Source organism: Xenopus tropicalis, chromosome 5, assembly GCF_000004195.4.
Source record: "Xenopus tropicalis strain Nigerian chromosome 5, UCB_Xtro_10.0, whole genome shotgun sequence".
Taxonomy (NCBI): Eukaryota; Metazoa; Chordata; class Amphibia; order Anura; family Pipidae; genus Xenopus; species Xenopus tropicalis.
The window spans coordinates 111589369-111613642 of record NC_030681.2 but is presented as its reverse complement, the minus strand read 5'-3'; the positions used below and the strand labels follow the sequence as shown (position 1 = coordinate 111613642).

Here is a 24274-nt window from a genome sequence, read left to right as displayed (position 1 = left end):
TTCTTTTTAAAGGGGAGCCTGCACCAAAAAACTGTTAGACAAAAAACCCAACTGTCTAATATATGTTCATTAAAAATGTTCAGTGCTTTTCCAGGTATTTATAAATGGGCTTGCAAGAGACAGCAGTATTTCTTTATCCCTTTCTGTTCTCTGGGTCTAACTCTTCTCCTCAAGGTCTTTCATGGTGATGGCAGACCCTGAAAGTGACCCACTCGTGGGTAAAAGATAATTAGAAAATACATATGAATGCAAACCACCATATGTAAATGCCATTAAATGCAATGCAGTGTGAAAATGCATTTTTAACAAAGTCTTTTACATGCAACAAATTACAGAAACATTAAAAAGAAAGCTATTATTGGAATGCTTTGTCGTGCAGGTTCGGTAAAGACCCCTTTAAATGTTTACGTAATGACTGATATTTCGCATTGTAACAGCAGAAATCTAACTGTTTTGAAGATGGATTACGTGCATCCAGATGTGTGCCTTTACCCCCATTGGGCACCCCACCTTGTGACCAATGCAAAGTGTAATTCATTTCAGACCCTCTTGGGCCCACCTCCCAATTTGGTCTTAAATTTATCAGGCATAAGGTTGCCAACAAATTTAACTTATAATTTATACGAAAAAGGCTTAGAAAAAAAAAACAAAGTTGAAAGTTCTTAGCATCTATAATGGTTGTGGGGTTTAACAACTACTCACTGGGGTGACTAAATGCAATATTTTTTTGCATGGGAACTGAATTGACCACATGCAGACTTATGCTTAACTGTCTGGTATCTTTCTAACTTGGTGACACATTAACCAAATAATCTTCTGCAACCATTAAAATACCGTCATTTAAACATCAACCAACCTTGCAAAATTATGGCTACTGTGCTTGCAAATATATGACTTTATGAACACATTGCCACATCACACTAATAAATCTGCGGAGGGCAAGGTAGAGTCTGTAGTAATACTACAGAAATATGTTTTGATTGGAAATATCAACACATTCCAGCTGTCATTAATAGAGTATTTTTTCCAGTTTCTACATGTGATACAGTATTGTACCCTTTGCTTTTTGTTTTGAAGGTCTGTTATTGTGACAGCAATACATTCTTTAGTAAATGCCTAAAAACTTTAACATCATACAGAATATTATTCAGCTTATTGACAGTAGTAGCAATGAGGCAAGTAGTGTGATGCTCTTACCTGTGGATCAATCGGTCTGTGCATTGGCGGTGTTCGGGCAGGCTGTACTCCACTAATGCTAAAAGATTCTGATCTTGGAGGCAGATTTGGATCGGATATCCTGTTTGCTACTTTATGGGGCATTGCAGGGGAACTCTGACGATTGAGTCTGGAGCGTTCCTCTACCTGAGCAACAGAAAAAGGCCAATTAAACCCACAAACTTACATGGGCTCTTTCCATGGTAGCTTGTCCACACACTCCAAACCAGTTATAAAACCTAATTAAAAAGATGAAATGTTTGTTCCATCTTCTATGTGGAACTAAAGGCAAGAAGATCAATGGTTTTAAAAATTTATTACTGACAAAATAATTCACCCATATTAATGTATGTTACTGATATCTAGTTCCATTAATAAAATTATTTTATTTAACCATCAGTAAACATATAAAGATACTGGTTTGGAAACAGACAAACATAGCTACATCAGACAGAAGATAAAAAGCCCAACCAAATGTGTGTGCAAACAGATTATTCAGGCTGAATAATTTGAACTGTGAGAGAAGACAGCAGTGGTGACATTCTGACATTCTCCATGAAAAAGTGCAAGTACTCGTAGGACAAAAACACAAATTAATAGAGAGGTATATATGGTTGGAGAGTGTCTCAAGGTGTACAAGGAAAAGAAAAGATTGCTTAAATGTTATCAGCTACATTGCAAATAATAATAATACATAATAGGAGAATACCAATTAAAGGGCCAATAAACCTAGAACACAAGTTGATCCAATAGTAATGTGAACTTTACAGCACCAAAATGGTGAGAGAAATGTAGTTGTTTGGGACACTCCTTCAGTTCACTTATCAGCCACTTGTGAATATAATTCCTTGCAGTGTCCTTAATTTGTCCTGCTGGCTGGAAAAATGGTTTTGTCATGATTAAAGCATTATCTGAAATATATTAAAGGGGACCTGTCACTCTAAGTATAATAAATAATAAAATATTATATAAACTATGAAGTTTTGCATCACCCCAAGATCTTGTGAGTAAACCGAAAAAGGGGAATGTGAGGAGTGCAGTGACAAATAGTAAGTGCTAAAAGGAAAGTGAAAGTAATTGACTGCCCTGCCCTGAACTTCTTAAGCTAGCAGCCTTCACAATTAGATTCAATCAAAATACCCTATGTGCAGTGGCCAATATGCTCCTATGTGTGAATGTTACTAGCAGGTCATGTATAAGTCAATTTGTGTTCTAGATTAATGTCTCTTTAATACAAGCAGGGAAAGTTCTACCTTATAAGCTCATCTTCCATTAATTGTTTATTGCAAATAATCTCATTTCTGGTTTACTGGGACAGAGAGGTGCATAATTTCCCAGTATTACCCAAACAGTGTAGGTTTTCTAGGTATCCCCAACATAGGTGAGGATACAAAAATATAGCTCATGTCAGAATGGCCATGCCACTGATTAAAATGTAAGTAATTTTAATAAATAACATTTTGTGGATTATAAAGGATGTTTAATAAATCAGTTTCACAAATATGTCCAAGCCATATCCAATTCCAGTCTGAATCAGTGATTTGGGGTGCTCACTCAATAGTATGACTGAATTATTTGCTTTATGAATTGAGCAAGCGTTTAAAACAATTCTGCAAGTCAGAAGTTAAAAAAAAAAAAACTATATGCAAATTAGATACATTATTATATTATATATATTAATATTGAAAATCGATAGCTAAATGTGGGAACAAAGCACCTTTGAGTACATACACCATTTCACCTCTGGGACACAACTGTGTTGCTAGCCATGCAAACTGACGCCTGCTCCCAACACATAATAGTGCCTGTACTTATTAGCCTTCATCATGCTTCTTATAGAGAAATAAATCTGATGGGACATACGCGGTATAACAAAATTCTACTGTATGCAATTAATAACAAGAGCATCAATACTGTTGATTATACAGTCAGTCATCTACTGGCCACCAGGAAAGGTTAGAAGATGCAAGACAGAAATATAAGGTGCAGTAAATTGGTAGCACTTCAGTGTCTCTTTCTTGGATTAACAACGCTTTATTTTCTGTTTCTTAGCAAATTGTATCTATACATCATCTTGTGCATGAATCCAAACTGCAAAATGTAATCAAATTGCTCTGTGTATTGCATTGGATTGCCATTTAATATGCAGGCTGTTAGACTGTATGCAACAGCACAAATCTGGACTTTCACGTTTAGAACTTATGATTAACTGGTGACTTTCCTTCCAGACTGCCGAGAGCCTTTGCATAAGAGTGCATCAGAATGTTCAGTTCCGCACAGAAAAACACATTTCTTCCGCCAGCAAAATGTGCTGGACTTTATATTAATTGTGTTTTTCACCAACTGCTTAGACAGAGAGCAAGGGACTTTAAAATCTAAGAACCCTTTAAACCATTTTGTTTGAACTTTTGAGAACACTGACAGGGTCTAACATACATCACTGGGACATGGAATCCCTGTCAACTATCTTTTTCTCTTTACAATCACGAGTAGGTAACACAAATTAAAAGAAAGCAGCTATATTTATGGCCAAAGCCTGATCAGTGTAGGGTTATGCATATCTCAAATGGAATCCCCTTCAAATTCTTTTGGTTTCACAAAACTTTTCTATCTTAATGGCCATTTTTGTTTAGAATACAGTGGTCAGTCAGGAGGAGCGTGGAAAAAAAATTGTATGTCTTCATCAAAATGCTACTAAAACACTGCTAAAGGTTTGAAAAGACAGAAAATAAGCAATTTAGAGATGTGGCGCTCAAGCTTGAAGCCAATGAAGCAAAGGGCAATAATGCTTGCAAAGACACACAAGGGACAGCTGTTAGTGACCAACAAAAAGACAACAAATAAGGGCAAAGAGAGCTCATCCGAGGTCTTTGTACGTTAATAGATGCTGATAGGATATTAATACATGGTAAATGCTTTTAACAGCAAGTACAGTGTAAAGTGATACTTCCTCCACCAGGACAATATTACCCCGACCTATTCTAATCATGCATGACCTCTCCACCAATGAAATAGCCTTGTCTCTGTGATCATACTGTTCTTCATAATTCTCTTTTAAATGGTTCATGCATGCTAATTTTCTTAAAGAAGTGAAACTTCTTTTAACCTTGGACAGTCCAGAGTCCCTGGCTGGGCTACATCCTTGTGACCGGGACCCTTTAAGGGATGTTACTGATTTTCTCCCTGGTTCATTTTCTTGTGAGTTCACTTGGAGTAAGTATCTGACTTCATCATCTAGAGATTGCACTTCATTCTGTGTCCAGGGCCCTGATCTGGAAATCTGAATTGAAGGTAATATCAAGGATGGAGCTAAGTTGTCCATTTTCACACGACCTGATGCTTGCAGGTTCTGAGAATTTGGCCTATTGGAGAGCTGCCAATTAGAAGATGCATCTTTGGTTACCAAGGGCCCCTGCTGCTCGATTGCAGAGGTATGTTGCTGCTTAGCTGGAAGTACAGGCGAATTACTAAGAGATCGCTGTTGAACCTGGGAGTGGGATCACACAAAATTAAACTATTACAAAAGACATAGAAACTCACAATGACAAAATAAATTCTTTATGGAGCATGCACGTGACAGACCTTCACGAAGCCGACACTTCAACTTTTCTTAGTGACTTGCACAACATTCTAGAGGTTAATGTGCTTACACATCAAGACTGTTAGCAATGGATTTCCATGACATGCGGTCATTTTCCCAGCACTACATTAATCATTTTGTTTCTTCTTGTTTCTCATTAAAAAAATACTTATTGGAATGAACACGGCAAAAGTCTTTTACATAAATCTCTTCAGTTGCCACAACATGTCAGAAGAATGGAGAGATAAACCAGTAGTGGCATCCAGGACATATGGAGATACTCAACATGCTAGTCTGCTGCTCTTCAACTTAAATTCATTCTCTGCTTGATTTTACCACACGTATTGGATTCCAGCACAGTAGTCAGGGATGGCTGCCAGACACTATGAATATCCATATCGCTTTTTATTTTCTTTTTTGGGGAAGGGGGGTAGGGGAGATTATTTGTATATTATAAACTTTTTGGATTGAGTATTTCTATATCCAAAAACAGTTTCCCCAAATAAATACTAGATAGAATTAGCAGACCATTCATTCTGCTACTTGGGGGCTGTTTTTTTGCTCTCCCCCTAGCTTCAGCATTCTTCAGTTTCTTATATATTTTACCTGGGTTGGTTGTTCTATTGTTCTAGAACATTTGAGAAACACACGTGTTTCCTGAGTTGTTGTTGGAGCAGAGCTGTCAGCATGAGTAACCATTTGTTGGCTACCAGTCTTGGAGTTGTATTTCAGAGGCAGTCGGAGAGGCACAGGCTGGCTACATATGTTTCAACACAACTTATAACTAACAAGACATTAGTAAAAAAAATTCACATAAAAAACATGAGCCAAAAAATATCTGTTCAGTCATAAATGCTCTCTAATATTCACATCCTTCCTTTCCTACTTAGGAAAACATCTCTGCTGGATGATTACAGAATAACTGTGTGATTGCTGGATAACTATTAATAACTACAAAATAACAATGTCCCACTTTTTCATCTACGTAAAGAGGACATAAATCAAAGAGTGAAGGGAGGAGATAATTTAAAATAATAAATACAGAGGACTCCTATTCAGAACACTTATAATGAGAGGGTTTATTCACTTGTGACTGCATCACAATTTTTCTAAAATGTAAAATATTTTGGCATTTATAAAAAAAAAAAAATTGTCCTTTCATCTCTTCAACTCCTGATTAAGAAATAATATTCCACAGAGACTATCTTATTTTTCCTTCAAATAAAACGTATTCAAGGGTTTTGGAAGGAGTAATTCCTCATAACCTTGCTAGGATCTGCCTTCTTCATTGACCTCTGCTATATATACCCAAGCAGGGACTTGAAGCATTTACTCCCCCAAGTATACATTTAAAAATCAAGTGGACCCTATGGCATACTACAGATGCAAAGATCCAAGGATGGTTAGGTATAAGGAACTCATTGAGCTACCATCAGTCAACCCTAACGCCAACATCAAAAAGCTAAAAGCAAAACTTCTGATATATGAACACAATGACCCTCCCCCCACAAGGCTTTGTTTAGGTTAAATACTTTCCTTACCTTTCGGATGCTACTAGAAATAATCTAAAATATTTAATTCACATTCATCAGCTTTAAAATGTTCATTTGTATTCTTCATGGCCATTAAATCAAATACAGCAAGTTGTAATTGATGTCCAACGAGAATTTAATCTTACAGAGGTACCCAGCGCTCCCCAGTGGACAGAGGGAGTATTTTCAGCACTTTAATACTAACCAGTATCTGCAGTACATGATGTCAGCCTACATTCTAGGTTTGGAGCTGTGTAAGTTACAGTCACACTGAATCCTACCCAGCCTGTTATTAAAGAATAAACATTGATGAAACATTCAAAAATTATTAATACTTGAAATACACCCAATCGGTCAAGCAATTATGTTACTATTTCATGCTGAGTTCTGTTAGCCCAGTTGGGGCACAATGGCTGCCATACCTCTTTTGCCCATGCTGGTTTCTCTGCAGGGTTTAGCCCTTCTTTGTAATGATAGAGTGGTTTCTTCTCAGATGACCTCTGTTGCTGCTGTTGTTGTTGCTGGAGAGAAACTAGGTAATCTCGCTCTTGCTGAAGCTGTCTCTGAAGTCGCTCTGCTTGTCTCTGTTCTTCCAACTGCTTACGCTTATACTCCTTTAAGGAAAGGTAGGTAAAAATCAGTCACAAGGCAGATGTTGACTCTTTGGCCCATTTCTAATTGTTGCAACCAACCCACCAGAGACTTTTCTGAATAGGTTTGTTTTTCTCCACAAAATAGAATGCCAAGATGTTTGACCTTATTATAGGATGTCAAGTGAAAATAAAAAGAAAGTATTTAAAAGGTAGGAATCTGAACTTTGTGGAGAAAATGCAAAAACAGTGGCAAGTTAGCCTGGAAAGCAAACTACACTCAGACTTGCTCCAACATAAACAAAAAAGTGGCCTCTCCAATAAAGCATAAGAAATTCTTTAAGGGTGTTATCTTAAAAGGTGAAGTTAAAACGTTTTCAATTCACGACTTGGTTTTTAATAAAGGCTTATTTAAAACCAGCTACATTATTTCCATTGTAAGTAAAACTGGGATGTTATGTGGGTTTAAATAAACAGGAAAAAAGAACATTTTGTTTCACAAATCGTTTTAATGACGTAACAGGATGGTAACAGTCTTTGATATCAAAGAAGGTGATTTCAGCTGGATACGTATAATAAGTTTGTCCCACTGACTTCCCATCTATGATAATTGCTGTTGTTGGCAGAGGAATGGTGTGCCTACGGCATATGAACAACCCGCCAAGTCATACGCGGCTATGCAAGAACCACTGAAGCATCCTTAGTCCTTTTGCTCAATGCTAATTCTGCAAAGCCTAAAGCGAGCACAGCTCTCCTAGGGAGCACAACAGCCATAATTCTGCTTCATGAGAACAAAGGTGTGGGTTTGTGAGGCACAACAGCAACTGACAGCTTTGCTGAACAAAAGGCTACACAGCATTCCATTACCTTGCAGGCCAAGGCTTTACAAGCCATAATTACATGCAATGGCAATGCGCAAGGAATAAACTTATTTCTAGACATGATTCATTTGCCTTTAGTTGCAAATCTGTTAGCCTGGCCCTACTTTATTAAAGTGATTTTTATGGCATAGTTTTTTCACTAAATTACACTGTTTACATTGCAAATAATTCATTTTCACTTTTAAGAAATGTCATTATTGAACCAATAATGTATTTTTAGTAGTAATATGTAGGCAGACATCTAGGGTCATTGTGCCTGAGCCTGCACTAAACAATAAAACTGCTTTCAGATAAGCTATGGTTTGTAATATTCAAAATTATTTCCCAACTTGGCTTCCTATTTCTCCTGCTTGGATACTATTCTCATAACTACCACTACGTAGCGCATGGGAGCATTTTTAGCAATGCAAATAATTTCTGACTTCATTTTGATATATACGGCATTGAAACCTGCTTTCTCCAAGCTTCAGATAACCTGCTTTTTGAAGGGTGAAGGGGTCTGTGCTGTGAGGAACCAATCCTTCTCACTATATTTAATATATTTGGTTTGTATATTTGTATATAGTTTGTTTGTGTTATCACTATATATAATAGGAGCATGGAGGAGCAATCACCAAACAAAAAGACAACATGCAGAAGACAATCCCATTTCTGCATATTATATATATATATTATGCTTGTTTGGATCATTGACAACCAAAAAGCGGACTAATCTCGAGTTTAGATTTGAGTTGTTACGAATATATTTTATTGTTCTATTCATCTGTCATTATCGGGTGACCTGACCATTTAAGGAAATATATTAAGCAAATGTTGCAGTAGTACAAATGTTAGCAGAAAGTGAAAATGCCTGAATTTATAATTCATTAAATGGCCACTATACTCTGGAAGAATAGTGATTAGTACAGGGGCATTTAGATCACCGTGACTCTCCCTGAAAGGATTATGGCACTCTGGCATGCTATCACATTTATAGGAAAAAAAAAAGACACAAATGTATTGTAAAAATCTAATGCGAAAAAAACCCTTTAGTTCCAAATCATGAAAACCTATTTTAATATGAAGAAGATCCTCTCTGTATTATTTTTAATGAAACATATTGGTACAAAGTATTTTAATGAGTGCAACAACATGCAAGGCACTTGTTCTGAAAGATGAGAACTTTGGACATATGACCAAGAAGTAGTAGGTAATGCAACACACAATGGCAGGAATGAACTGGGGAATGACTCCCATTACCAGAAGTAGAGCTTGCTCCTGCAGTAACTGCTGTTGCAATATCTCTAACTGCCTCTGCTCCTCCTCTAATTGTCGCCTTATGTATTCCTGGGTTGTGCAGCAGTGAAAGAGAAAGAAACGAGGAGAAAGAAGTGATTGAGCAAAAGAATTGTTAGTACCTTAGACACCAATTACCAAGAAAGAAACATAGCGGGTATTCAGAGCAGAGAGTACACCAGTTAGAGAGATAAATTCATGTTAAACCATACATTTATACAATGCTGCCCAGTGTTTGTACATATAATTTATTTAGTATTTGATGGGAAATGCCAAGTGTAAATTGTGTTCTCAGTTCTTAATCAGTGCCATCATTAAAGTGTCCATAATAGCATCAGAAAGTGGTATACAGTATTCTGCTGCATATTCTCTCCTTGAAGGAATCCATACACATAACTTACTTTACCTGTAGAACGTTACTGATAAAATGAAGTGATGGGAAAAAACTACTGCATTTTGTTGACAAAGAAATACATTTGGGTCAGCTGCCACTGAGCGTATCAGTGGAGCATCCTACATTGGCCAACCTTCTCATGTTCTGCTCGCCTTCGTTCTTCCTCCCTGCGCATCTGCTCCTCATACCGCCGTCTTTGGTCTCTCTCCTGTTGCTTTCTCATTTCTTTTTCCCTTCTTTGCTGCTGTTCATAAAAACATTAGCTTTTAGTAATTAAACATTTTGAGCTAAAAGTTCAACCTCTATGCCCCCAAGCCTTAATAAAGCTGCCCCTATTTATCACCAGATACAAAACATTTCCCATTTATGAAACTAATTTTAGTGATTCAGGCAGATGCTATATTTTGATGCAGCACTCTTTCATTCATTTAATCCAAATCATGGAAGTCATAGCAAAAAAGACAAAATACAAAAAAAAAATTAATAATAAATAAACTGCAACATTTCAGACATCAGCGGGAAAGCAGGGTGCCAGGGTTGTAACTTCTAGGTAAAACTGGCAGAAACAAGTTCTTTTATGCTTATATATTTTACCTTGCCTTTAAAAGTATAATTCTGAAGTGGCTATACTACCTAAAAACACTAATATTTTGGTTTTGAAATTTCACAGCCTGAAGGGATTAAAAACTTAGGGAAATACTTTCACTCTCTATACACTCATTCTCTTTTGCAAAGACGGGTAGAATCCTATTACTTTAGAGAAAGAGACTGCCACTTGACTTGCAGAAACCTACTCCTCTATATAAGGACCATTAAATTCCACTCCTTGTCCAGTAAATATTTTCTAGAACTACTATAAGTCTATAGAGACATTTATATAACAGTAGGTGATGTTTAATAATTTACAAATTAGGTTTTATTATTTTACTTCTTCATTATAGCTTGGAAATATTACATTCTTTATTAGTGCTACTTAAAGGAGAATGCAAGTTAAAACAGGAGACAGGATCAAGTTACACATTTGCATTGCTACTGAAGGAAGCCTACAGCCTACAGGAAGGGGAGAGAGATTTCAGTGATGTCACTGTAGCCTTCCCATTGCTGTAGGCTGCCAGCACCATATCTCAGAGAGGCAAGCAGGGATCTGGGAATTTAGATATGCAGTAAGTACTTAAAAAGAATGCCTTTAGACTTACTTTTAATTTATATTAACCTTTCCTTGTCCTTTAAGGTCAGGAAAGCACAGTAATAAAAAAGAGCTATAAAAAATCCTGAAGCCCTGAAACAGAATTATTTATTATTATACAAATACTGCATTTTTTTAAGCACAAGGACAGTTGCTCAGTTAAAAATGTGCAGGCAGATTACCTTTGGTGTTATTGCTTATTTATAAATGAGACTTGTTTTGCACCGGTCTGTTTTGGGTGTCTATAATGTGTTAAAACATTACATTTCAGTGATGGAGTATACAAAATAGAGATGCACAGATGGGACATCAGCAGGTTAGAGGCAACAAGCTGTAAAATAATAAAACATTCCATGGGAGGTGACATACAGACACAGCAGGAATTTTGTCAAAGAGCTTTTGGAAAACAGCTTGCATTGCCACATATTGGCCACTGGAGAGCAGCGCAGCACAGAAGAATGCAAATTGGGGTTTTTTTTGGACACTGAAGAGTTTCTTACATTTTTCACAGGGGTCTTTATATAGATGAATATTATGGGCAGAAACGGCTTACTTACAGGCAGGGAAATGCATACCGTATTCACAAGGAGGGCTATCTTAAAGGATGTTAAATGATGGCTGTTATATTAAATATGGAATGTGGGCAGTGTCTGTAGGCCACAGGGCTATCCATTGTAATCTGCAGGCAAACAAATTTGCAACACACACACAAAATATGTCATTCAGATACACACAATAAAATATAGAATACCTATATCATACACCAACCTATACAGCATCCATTTGAAATTAGAAATTCTTTCTATTGAGTTAGAAATCCTGTCTTATTCCAATCGATAAATATATAATGGCAGCTCTCAAGTGTTTCCCATGCATGAGGGGGAGGGGGTTAGGCGTGGCAGTTTTGTGTTCTGCCCACTGCCAGCAGAGAATTATTACCCCACTCCTGTACAGGTCACAATTGTTGCCCTTTACATTCCTTCATACAATTCTCAAATATCTGGGTTAAATGTATGTAACTAAATAATCGTATGCAGAGGGTGCTCATTTACTTGGGTGTGTAAAAAAGTGGAATTAAAATACAGTGATTTGCCAATTTCACTCCAGGATCCATGAAAAATTACACTTGCATATAAATTTATGTAATGTATTTACATTACGTACAAATCTGTTGCTGAGAATAAAATTCTGGGGCAAAACATTGGTGTAACTATGGGGAGGCTATTAGGAGGCTGTGAGAAACTGCTGCCTCCACTATTTGTGTCCTGTGAATCCCTGTTTTGTCCCCAAACCCAGCAATTTAATGGATTGTTGGTGTGTGTAGGGGGTGTGAGGCCTGCAGGTGTGAGTATAAGGAGGGTGGCTGGCTTCCTCATTCAGCGTTGGACCCACTGGAGTACCAGGAAAAATCACAGTGGGCCAACAGGTCTCTTCAGGCCAAATTACCCTGACTAAACCTGGCAGCCACAAGCTCTTTTACATCCATGTTTGTCACTGCCCCCAGTGACTTCAATATAGGTGGGTTGGGCAATATAACCTGGCTATATAACCTTATGGCAGCACACCGATACAGGTCAGTTCAGAAAGGGCGGGTTAGGGTCGAAGCATGCACGTCTATTTGTGTGTTGGTCATGTCAGTGGCAGCAGTTTTAAAGGGGCCCAAGGTACCCAGTTGGCACTGCCCTCACTATACTCTGTATAGGATATAGGAATGGTGCTATTAGTTTGTGGCGGCACTAATGCTATTGCACACATAAACTTACATGAAGGATGGGATGCTAATTTATGGCTGCTTGTGACTCATAAGTAATGCAGAGAGAAAACACTGTGCAGGCGACACTACATGTCTCAGAGTTGTGTGAGCTGCGTACTTTCCTTCCTCAGAGTTACGAAAGTTGCCTCACTTCCTATATGTCTTTAGCTTTAAAGAGATAATCGCTCCATTTATATGCATCTACATGGAGTATTGTATTTCCAAGATATTCTAATATCCCTTCTCAGCAATATCAAATTCATTTTTATTAAGTAAAAGGAGAGTTTATTGCAGGTATATCACAATACATATATATATATATATATATATATAAATGTGTGTGTGTTGTACTTTGCCCTGCTCTGCTTTCAGTCAATAAACCATCAAGCTGTTTAACTCTGTGCTGGTTAATGCATCTTCCGGTTTCTGGGCAGCAGTGCTGTTTCTGCTGAATTCCAATCTGAAAGGACATCTTGTCACGCACGTGCTGAGCAGCAGCTTTCAGCCCCCACTGCTTCCTCTCTTCTATCAAGGCCACTTGCCAGCAAGAGGATATAGAGTAGGCAAAGAGTGCCGCTGCACACCGAGCTAATGCCCTGGGAACCCCAAGAGCATGAAAGAATAGGCAGTGTTTGAGGCTTTGTTTCATAAAATGCATGCAATTAGCTGCCATTTACTTTTCAGCAGACTTTCTGGAAGAGATTGTGCTAATGGATACCAGTAAAAGATGAATATAGAAATATAATTTAGCAGTGTATTTGTCCAAAGACCAATACGTAGAATGAGATCTTATTCCATATAGAAGGCTAGCAAAGGATGCCATCTGCTGTAAACCATATAGTATACTAGGGCAGCACTGGGAATGTTTTTGAAAGCTAATCCTAGTTAGAAACACTACTATAGTTTACATAAGCAAAGCTGCTGTGCAGCCAAAACTGTTGCTTTTAGTTGTACGTTCACGTGACATTAAAAATTCTTATTTGCTTGAAATTACATTGGGCATAATCCAAAATTTAATTTTGGACAGTGAACCTGATAATTATAGTTGTTAAAGAAAAAAACAGTACAACTTTGTCACTGACACATGCCACTATTAGCAGAACCATCCTGATATATACAACCAGTACAGAGGCATTTCATTTAGGCACTCTACTTTCCTCTGTTATAGGCAGCTTTTTCCTCCTCAACCAGTAATGAATAAGGTAGCAATGTGAGTTGTAGCTTTTCTTTCCTTGCTACAGATTCTGGCTCCATTAGCTATAGATAATATTGGATTCTGTTCAGGTGGCTATACTTTTTTTTCTCAATAGAATTTAAATGTACCTCTTCTAGCCTTCTCCTTTGTTCCTTCTGCTCCTCAATGCGTTTTTGCCTCTCTGCCAGCAGCTGCCTTTTGTGCTCTTCATTTTCCCGTTGCTGCTGTTCCAGCTGCTGGCGTCTCAGGGCTTCTGAACGCTCCTTATTTGCCAACTGCAGCCTCAAGAAATCCCTTCTTAATGTTGATTCCCCAGGCAGATTTAAAATTGAGCTTAAAGACAAAAAAGAAATAAATAAAACTCATGCCTGTCCAACTAATAAATACATTAGGAGAAAATTTTGCACCTCTAATTATATAATTAATTACCTTGGCTCTCCGGAATCATTGTCTTCCTCTTCTTCTTCGCTTCCACTATATTCATACTCAGTTTCATCTGTAAGGCAAACATTTCATTATTTAAAATTTCAAATCAGGAAGGGGGGACATAAGCCTACTAATCCAATCTTATTATTCCTGGTTCCTGGTACAGATAAATATTTAATGCATTTCTATCAGTGATAATTATATTAGTATTTATCATACCAAACACGGCACATTAAAGTGTTCTTCTTTCAAGCATGAATCTTAGGCACATTATTCATTGCAGTGAATCATTTATGAGTTTAAAATGTAAAAGCAGATTGTCTTTAAAGATGTTTTTGCTTGTATTGTGAAGTAGACTACTTGTCAATAATGCTGACAAATGATTATGCCCAATCATTCGCATCAAGATTACTACTCAACACAACTCTCAAACTGTTTACTCTTGGCTTTATTTCACCAAAATCAAGGCTATGGCCCAGGAGGTGATTTCACTGTCTCATGGAGACATTGTCCACCTATAAGGTTATCAGGCCAGACAGCTTTGACATGCTTGTTCAGCTATATGTGAACCAACTCTAACTCCATGTAATAATATTATAGGGCATATTAGGTGGGAAAGTGTAATAAAGACACCAAAGCCTACAAGCCTACATAAGAAAATTGAATAAGGAAGCATTTTCAAAGACGTTTACACCACCTGAAATAATGTAAAAGATATAAAGATATAATTTTATTACCGCATAAAATAATGCCCTTACCCTTTTCCCCTCTTTTTTTCTTTGTTCTGTCAATGTGATCCTTAAGTTGGATTCGAACCTGCCTTTCGTTAGGCTGGTCCCGGATAAAGGGATGTTTCATTAACTGCTCTGTTGTGGGTCTTTGGCTGTGATTCTTCACAAGGCAGCTCTCAATAAATGACTGAAATTTTTTAGACCTGAAGAAAATAAATTGAGAGAACAGAGACATGAACCTCAAAAAGCTATAAAAGTCTGTAAAGGTTCTATGAAAAGGAGAATTCATGCCTTGGGTGCCAAAGCTACTTGGCCAGACTCAGGACACAAGAAGCAAGATGTATTTTTTCCCACACAAGCACAAGTAACTGCCTATAACTTTTTCAACACTGCATAATTTTATTGCCTTATTTTTTTGTGTACAAGACATTTATTATTTTGATATGAGTCATCTGCAGAGAGCAGAACAAACTATACAAAGGTCTGCACCAGAATGCTGTTAAATCAAAAGTACTGTATTGAAATAAAACTGTAACTGCAGGAAAATGCTATTACCTCAGGGTAACTTACTTAAGCTCAATTTGACTTTTAATGAAAGTGTAACAGTAATAATAGACAAGGGTGCTGAAAACCACATTCATAATTAAAATGTAGAGAAGAAAATAAATTATACAAACATTTACTTTTTTGGGCCCCTTCAAAGGGAATATTATTCATTATTGTCAACGTTAGTAACCTATAAAGGTTATATATTGTTTTGCTTTCAAAGGCATCAAAACAAGGGAAATTAATTACATGCATTATAGAAACAAAATGTTCTAGAACTATTTATATCCTACACCGAGCACATACTTTATTACCTAACTCTTTCCTTTTTTCTTTAAATTATTTAAAAGTGCAGATCCTATTCCTATTTTTTCACTTGCTTTTTGAAAATTCTAAAACTGTGGGGGATAGGGGGCAGTATACATACAAATTTGGGGAATGTTTGCTCTCCTTGATACACCTGAAACCCCAGCTTGAACATACATTAGGTTGGGTTTTAGGACATATTTCCTGTCTAAGATATTCTTGGAATTTTGGCTTAATGAATGATACTGATATTATTCTATTCTTGTAACCTTGTTATGAGCTAAGGGGCAGCATAAGTGGTTTTTCACAGGGAGGGCAGTGAGGTTGCGGAATGCCTTTCCTAGTTATGTTGTAATGGCAGATTCTGTTAATGCCTTTAAAAGGAGCTTGGATGAGTTGTTGAACAAGCATAGAATCCAAGGCTATCGTGATACTAATATCTACAGTTAGTATTGATGTTGGTATATATGGTTTATGTATGTGAGTGTATAGATAGGTCAGTGTAATGATACAGGCCTGTAAGGGTTAATCAATATATAAATATGATTACATATAATCATATTTAACAGGCCTCTGCTCACTAGGGTTTGGAACCAGCCAGGCATAAAAGTCTCACAACCTGGGATGCCCTGCTCTAAGCCCTGGCTGATCGGAGCCATGCCATGTGAAAGCCCACCTGGGGGTGACTTATAGTTAACATCAGGACCCATCATAGGTGATGTGGAGGTCACACCATAACCTAAACTCACACACATTTATTGTCCCATTTATACTAGAGGTACCAAAACCTGAGTATATGTTTAATTTAATATTGCCTGTCATGACTGGATTTGGGCACTCTGTTTGTCAGATAGGAATATCTGGGCAGGGGCAGGTCACACAGTAGTGATGTTTAGTCTGCATAGGACCGGTGGGATCATATAAAATTGATGAATCTAATTTCATCATTGTATTATGTTCCCATAAGGAGTTATGGGCATTATATTAGTGGTCCAGTCCATACACTCAGAAGGTCATAAAACTCACACTGTGTCCTGCTAATGGTGACACCCCTTGCATTCCTGAAGGGGGGGGGGGGAGTGTCCAGTTACCTGATGCCCTGCAAACTGGGATAAGTAGTCAGCTCTTCTGACTACAAGTTAGATTTATTTAGGAGGACCAATTTCCACTGGAGGTTCATCTGTGGTTTCCCCTTGCCTCCAGGACAAGAAGGACTCTGCTTGGTACAGTATAGGACTTCTATGTTTTCCCCTTTTATTTTAAAACGGTTTGTAATTATTTTTTGTACCAGCTTTGTAACAGCTTTTTAAGTACAACTGCACTGTTATACTAAATAAGTTAAATAAGTTTAATAAGTTTTGTCTTTGATGCTCTAAAGCGTACCTAACTCAGAGTATGTAACTGTGTTGTGCTGTATGCTGATTAACCTTTTGACTGCTGGTAAGAAGAGTGTGTGTGTGTGTCAGTTCCTTACATTAACCCTTTTACTACTAGAGTGCTTGGCATCTCTCATCGACAGTGTAAGAAGTGTGAGAGTGGTGGCAGCAAGTTTTGTATACGTTTGTGAGTGTTGGTTGGTCTTTTGGGTGCTGTGACGCTAGTCTGACCTGTGTGCAAGGTGTGTGAGACTGAGCAAGTGACCCTCTAGACAGCCACGCCTAAAGTGACTTATTATTCTTCCTCTGTTTTATTCTCCAGAGATAAATCATCTATTTTCAAACTATAGAATAACAGTTGAGTGTTCATTTTATATCATGGTTACCCAATGCCTATGTCCCCTATATGCCATGTGAATTTCAATATCCCATGTTTCTATGAAATATGTATTTTATTCTTAAGATTTTAAAATAATGCCTATAATGCAACCATATTAAGATGCAACATGAAACATAAAAAAAAAAAGATTGTTTAGACCCAGATTTGATAAGAATTTTTTTTTTTTTTTTTGAATCATGGACATATTGAATAATTCCCAACTCCTCCATTTCTAGTAGCAAATGATACAACATAATGCAGCTAGAAGTGGAAGCGCTGAAGGAAGTTCATTGCTAATGGAATTTCTGGCATCAGCCCAGGGACATGTTGACAGGAAATGTTAGTGGCAAAGTTTATTAAACTACCTTTGCTTTCTAGGTGAGAAAAATGGTAAGAATTTAGAGTCTGCAATCAAAAGAATGCTTGTATTACAGCTTCTACGGAATCCTGAACATAGTACAGGTAAAGGGTCCCTTATATAAAAACCAGTTGTCGAAAAAGATCTGAATTACAGGAAAACCGTCTTCCTTAGAGTCCATTTTCAGCAAATAATTCTATACTTTTAAATTATTTTCTTTTTCTCTGTAATAACAAAACAGTACCTTGAACTTGATGCTACGTAAGCTGCATGATTTTGAAATGGTGACAAAACAATCCTTTATTTTATACCTTTATTTAATATTTAAAAGAGAAGGAAATAACTGGGGTGCCAAAGTGTTAGGCACCCCCAGTGATTGTAATCGCTTACCTTATGACCTGGGTTGGTGCTCCTGTTAGGAGAAAACCGCACCAGCCTAGGGTAGCTGTGAGCAAGTGATCCTCTTCCCTCTGTCTTCATTCTTCCAAATCCCGGGGCTGCCGCATGTGCAGTGGGGTGAAAACAACGACTTTCTTTTTAATGTTCGGCTTTTCACTCTACTGCACATACGCAAGTGGTGCAAAGACAGAGGGAAAAGGATCACACACTCACAGCTACCCCGGGCTGGTGTGGTTTTCTACTAACAGGAGCACCAGCCTGGGGTATCAGGTAAGCGATTACAATCACTGGGGATGCCTAACATTTTGGCATCCCCCCCAGTGACTGTACCTTTCCTTCTCCTTTAAATGAAGTTTACTAGACTTAAAGGATGGAGATCCAAACTATGGAAAAACCCCAGGTCCCAAGCATTTTGGGTAATAGCTCCTATACCCATAGAAGATAATACCTACCACTGCTCAAGTACTATGTAACTTTACCCATCATTCCTTCAAAAAATTGGCTTTGATCCTACACTATACTATAAAAATCAAATGTCAGAGCATGCAACCATCTTCATAATATTAAACACTGTTTACCTAAGCCTGCCCCCCCCCCTCCCCCCCCCCCCCTGTTCTCCTGCTGATATGGCTACTTTGAGATTTAAATAAAATGTAACAGTAGTTGACTGTCTTCAACCTGCATCCCTAAAAATCCCACAATTTATACTGTGTTTACCTTATTAAAAGTAAATGAAAAAGGTGGGCAGAAAAACAAAGAGCAAAGTAAAAAGGAGTAATTAAAAACAGAGGCATGGAAAGAGGAAAGAGGAAAAAAAAAAAAAAGATTATTCACCATTTACATCAGTTCCTGCCCCCAGTGAATCTATATTATACTCTGAGATCCCTACCAAGCATTCACTCTATGTCAGGTTCATCAGCAAATTGGACTGGCCTCTTAGGGTACCAAAGTATCTCTTGGTGGGTCTGAGTCTTAGTGGGCCCCAGCCAAGTACAATTACCATCAGGCCTTTATATTTTTCCCATAGCTATATATATATATCACCTATAACAGTGCTGTCCAACTGGTGTCCTGCGCCACCCACCTATGTGCCCCCCCCCACCTGTCTGGCTGTTGTGACCTTTGTGTAAACTTTAAATGGTATCAGTACTGAGATTAACTGCCTCCCTGCATTTTTCACACTTTGTATTGTTCACACCTTTTAGCCCCTGCAATGGTCACAGCTCAGGCTCAGACTTTAAGTGTCCACATTGTTCACCTGTTCACAACTAGACTGTAGAAGCAGTGCCTGCATTGTGTCACTGTGTGTACTGCCTGTACTGTGCTGCCTGTGTGTGCCATACTCTGCCTGCCCTATGCTGCCTGTGTGTCCCATACTCTGCCTGCCCTATGCTGCCTTTGTGTGCCATACTCTGCCTGCCCTATGCTGCCTGTGTGTGCCATACTCTGCCTGCCCTATGCTGTCTGTGTGTGACATACTTTGCCTGCCCTATGCTGCCTGTGTGTGCCATACTCTGCCTGCCCTATGCTGCATGTGGGAGGTGAACCTGGCAGGGGTTTGTTCTAGGAGTTTGTTAGCATTTGGAAATAGTCATTATATGGTCCCTAAGATGTCCTGGGGGTTGCTGGGCTATCCACAGGGGAGGCATATGGATTTAAGTGTGTGTCTTAATATGACATAATAAACTTATTCCACATACCATTTGGATTTTTGCTGCACTACCACCATTAATGTGGGTATGGTAATAAAAGCTCTTGTCATAACATGGCTGTGGTTGGAAGTGGGTGTGGTTTAAAAAGGGGAGTGGTCAAAACTATCTGCCATTATCGGCCCTCCACCATGTAGGCCAAAAAAATTCCAGCCCTCTGTACCACAGAAATTGGACAGCACTGAGCTGTAAGATTTATCACTATGTACATCTAATTGTTGTGAAAGTAGACCCTGGTTCTCAGGTTCTGTGGTGGGCCCCAGAGATTGTTCACCAAGAGTCAATTTACCTGCCATTATCTTTTTAACTTATAACAGAACATAGAATAGAAATACTCTTTTTATTATGCAAAAAAACTGCTTGGGAAGGAGAACCTCTCTAAGTAAGAGGTTAGATGGAAAAAATGCACAGTATAGGTGTGATTTGTTAAAGAAAGAATTAAAGGAGGGGCAGTGAGTTTCTACATAAAAAAAGACCTAGCAATCAGCAAAAAGCTGTAAAGGTGGCCATACACGGACCGATTTTTTACTTACAAACGACCGATTCCCGAACGATCCGATGCTATCGTTAAGTTATCGTATAGTTGGTGGTGTACGAACAATCGTCGGCCCACTAAACGAGCCGACATTATCGTCCCCAAAATCGATCGGCCAGGTTTAAAAATTTTGGTCGTTTAACGATAAAATCTGCCAGTTGGTGTGAGTGTCAGACATTTGTCTTTCAACGATTGTTCTCTGCGCATGTCACGATTGCCAGCAGCGGAAGTCAACAACATTCGATCGTACGTAGATGTACGATCGTACGTATTTTACGATAATGATGCGACGAAATCTTTCCCGAATTATCGTTGCCCGTGGATGGCATATCGTATGGGAACTTGATCGCCATACGATCGTTTGTCGATATAATCGTTCATCGCACAACGAGCGAAATCGCCTTGTGTATGGCCACCTTAAGTTGCTTCCATTCACTGACACTTCCTCACTAAACAAACAGGGAGGGGTGCACACAAAGTGACACCTCAAATTGTGAGCCTCAAATTCCCAGGTCACAACGCTTCAAGTCTTGGCAGTACATAAGAGCACAGATTCCAGAATCCATAACCCGCTACTTTTTCAGTGAGACTGCTAAGCACACTACAAGATCCCTTATGGCCCTTGTGGGTTACCATGGGTCAGCACAACCCAGCCTTAGACAAATAACTTCTTTATGCTTTATCTATAAGAAGACTATTAGTTTTGAAACAAGCAGTAAGAGTAGTATGCCTAAAGGGGCAATATATACATATGTTCTTTATACAGTGAATACAATAAATAAATAAGTGTTCCACTTTTGCATAAAAAACAACATTTTATTTTAAGTGTACATGGAGGACATAATTCCCCTGGACTGGACACTTGAGGGTTTACTAGTGAAGAGGTGGGGAGGATATTGTGCTACTCTTCCTCCTTGCTTATTCTGACTGCATGTCTGTTGTACGCAGAGCATGTCTCCTTCTCCTTCAGTACAAGTGATTCTGACACAAGATGTGATTACAAATTGCTAATCTGCCACAAACACTGCCATATTTCTCAAGTGCTTTCAGTCAATAAAATTAGTTCAGTATGTATTTATTTTTCCGTTTTTATCCTCCCCAGCAATTAATACATTTCCACCTAAGCTATTTGTATCTCTTATTCATTTAGTGTTTGCCAAAGTGACTAAGACAGCAGCTGCATATTTTTAGTTTTTAGGTCTGGAACCTCCTGCTTTTCTTCAGACGCATGTGGATTTATTTTAGCAGTGTGTAAGGACCAGCCCTTGCTTGAATGCTAGTCAGCTTTCTGTGCTCCTAATCCTTCCAGATAAACTATGTATTCCTGGAATGACACTTTGTTTCCACTGAGAATTTACATTTTGATACACCGAGAAAGAATGCCAAGTTAAATCCCAGCTGGCTGAAACAAAGCATTTGGAATGGCGACCAAATCAGTTGACAGGAGACTTAATTATTGAATAACTGTTTTGTAGAAAAAAGGTATCTTTAATAAAACCACTTACTAATGGCTGCAGAGGTTTTTTTATTTAGACAATTCTTTTCTTTAAAAGGTGTTAATGGGCTAGGGCAGTGATCACCAACCAGTGGCTCAGGGGCAACATGTTGCTCACCAACCCCTTGGATATTGCTCTCAATGCCCCCAAACCAGGTAGTTATTTTTGAATTTCTGACTTGGTGGCAAGTTTTGGTTGAATAAAAAAAAAAAGATTTACTACCAAATAAAGCCCCCTGTAAACTGATAGTGTACATAGAGGCTGCCTAATAGCCAATCTTAGCCCTTATTTGGCACCTCCATTAACTTTTAGGATGCTTGTGTTGCTCTCCAAGTCTTTTTACACTTGACTTTGGCTAATGAGTAAGAAAGGTTGGGGATCCCTGGGCTAGGGTATATTACATCTACAGTGGAGGAAATAATTATTTGACCCCTCACTGATTTTGTAAGTTTGTCCAATGACAAAGAAATGAAAAGTCTCAGAACAGTATCATTTCAATGGTAGGTTTATTTTAACAGTGGCAGATAGCACATCAAAAGGAAAATCGAAAAAATAACTTTAAATAAAAGATAGCAACTGATTTGCATTTCATTGAGTGAAATAAGTTTTTGAACCCTCTAACAAAAAAAGACTTAATACTTAGTGGAAAAACCCTGGTTTGCAAGCACAGAGGTCAAACGTTTCTTGTAATGGATGACCAAGTTTGCACACATTTTAGGAGGAATGTTGGTCCACTCCTCTTTGCAGATCATCTCTAAATCCCTATGGTTTCGAGGCTGTCTCTGTGCAACTCTGAGCTTGAGCTCCCTCCATAGGTTTTCTATTGGATTAAGGTCCGGAGACTGACTAGGCCACTCCATGACCTTAATGTGCTTCTTCTTGAGCCACTCCTTTGTTGCCTTTGCTGTATGTTTTGGGTCATTGTCGTGCTGGAACACCCATCCACGACCCATTTTCAGTTTCCTGGCAGAGGGAAGGAGGTTGTCGTTCAGGATTTCACGATACATGGCTCCGTCCATTTAGCAGAAAAACACCCCCAAAGCAAAATGTTTCCACCCCCATGCTTGACGGTGGGGACGGTGTTTTGGGGGTCATAGGCAGCATTTTTCTTCCTCCAAACACAGCGAGTTGAGTTAATGCCAAAGAGCTCTATTTTGGTCTCATCAGACCACAGCACCTTCTCCCAGTCACTCACAGAATCATTCAGGTGTTCATTGGCAAACTTCAGACGGGCCTGCACATGTGCCTTCTTGAGCAGGGGGACCTTGCGAGCCCTGCAGGATTTTAATCCATTGCGGTTTAATGTGTTTCCAATGGTTTTCTTGGTGACTGTGGTCCCTGCTAATTTGAGGTCATTAACTAACTCCTCCCGTGTAGTTCTAGGATGCTTTTTCACCTTTCTCAGAATCATTGACACCCCACGAGGTGAGATCTTGCGTGGAGCCCCAGAGCGAGGTCGATTGATGGTCATTTTGTGCTCCTTCCATTTTCGAACAATCGCACCAACAGTTGTCACCTTCTCTCCCAGCTTCTTGCTAATGGTTTTGTAGCCCATTCCAGCCTTGTGCAGGTCTACAATTTTGTCTCTGACATCCTTGGACAGCTCTTTGGTCTTTCCCATGTTGGAGAGTTTGGAGTCTGCTTGATTGATTGATTCTGTGGACAGGTGTCTTTTATACAGGTGACTAGTTAAGACAGGTGTCCTTAATGAGGTTGACTAATTGAGTAGAAGTGTCTAACCACTCTGTGGGAGCCAGAACTCTTAATGGTTGGTAGGGGTTCAAAAACTTATTTCACTCAATGAAATGCAAATCAGTTGCTATCTTTTATTTAAAGTTATTTTTTCGATTTTCCTTTTGATGTGCTATCTGCCACTGCTAAAATAAACCTACCATTGAAATGATACTGTTCTGAGACTTTTCATTTCTTTGTCATTGGACAAACTTACAAAATCAGTGAGGGGTCAAATAATTATTTCCTCCACTGTATGTAAGAGAACCAACTTTGGAGACCTACTGGTAACAGATAAGGGACTCTTCAGGACTACACCTAAAATGCTTGCCTCTGTTTGGCTGCCCTGGGATGAATAACATTTTACCCTTATGAGAGGAAAACACCAGGGATATGACTTACCATTTCTTTGATTTCAATCTTGGGGCTGGATTGCGAGGGATAAGAAAGAGGGCTCTCATTGGGTGCATGTCGCAGAGTGCTAAAGGTTGGGAAAAAATACATATATATCAGAAAGTGCAAACTGTAATATATGCTCTGCTGCTGTTAACTAATTGTCTATCATGATAATTCATTTTGCAGTAGCAGGCTGGGCATCCCCACCCTTAGAACATCCCTACTTGGGATAAAGCATATAAGTATTATAAAAGTTACCATCTTGGGATTAGGTCCAGAAGGGAA

General features: G+C 38.5%; 1 protein-coding gene across 15 annotated transcripts in view; it reads right to left on the bottom strand.

Moving 5' to 3' along the window:
- The window catches only part of tnik (TRAF2 and NCK interacting kinase), a 158471-nt gene that overhangs the window by 34158 nt on the left and 100039 nt on the right, over window positions 1-24274 (bottom strand). For 7 of the 15 annotated variants that reach the window (XM_031902218.1, XM_031902214.1, XM_031902212.1 and 4 more), the window contains exons 9-17: window positions 23996-24074; window positions 14786-14961; window positions 14031-14097; window positions 13730-13934; window positions 9601-9711; window positions 9038-9124; window positions 6750-6941; window positions 4322-4702; window positions 1198-1362 (exon numbers count right to left, since the gene is read on the bottom strand). In XM_031902218.1, coding sequence (XP_031758078.1) covers window positions 1198-1362; window positions 4322-4702; window positions 6750-6941; window positions 9038-9124; window positions 9601-9711; window positions 13730-13934; window positions 14031-14097; window positions 14786-14961; window positions 23996-24074 — 1463 coding nt within the window. The remainder of the gene's footprint in view (window positions 1-1197; window positions 1363-4321; window positions 4703-6749; window positions 6942-9037; window positions 9125-9600; window positions 9712-13729; window positions 13935-14030; window positions 14098-14785; window positions 14962-23995; window positions 24075-24274) is intronic. The other 8 variants (XM_031902220.1, XM_031902219.1, XM_031902223.1 and 5 more) reach the window with 4 other exon arrangements.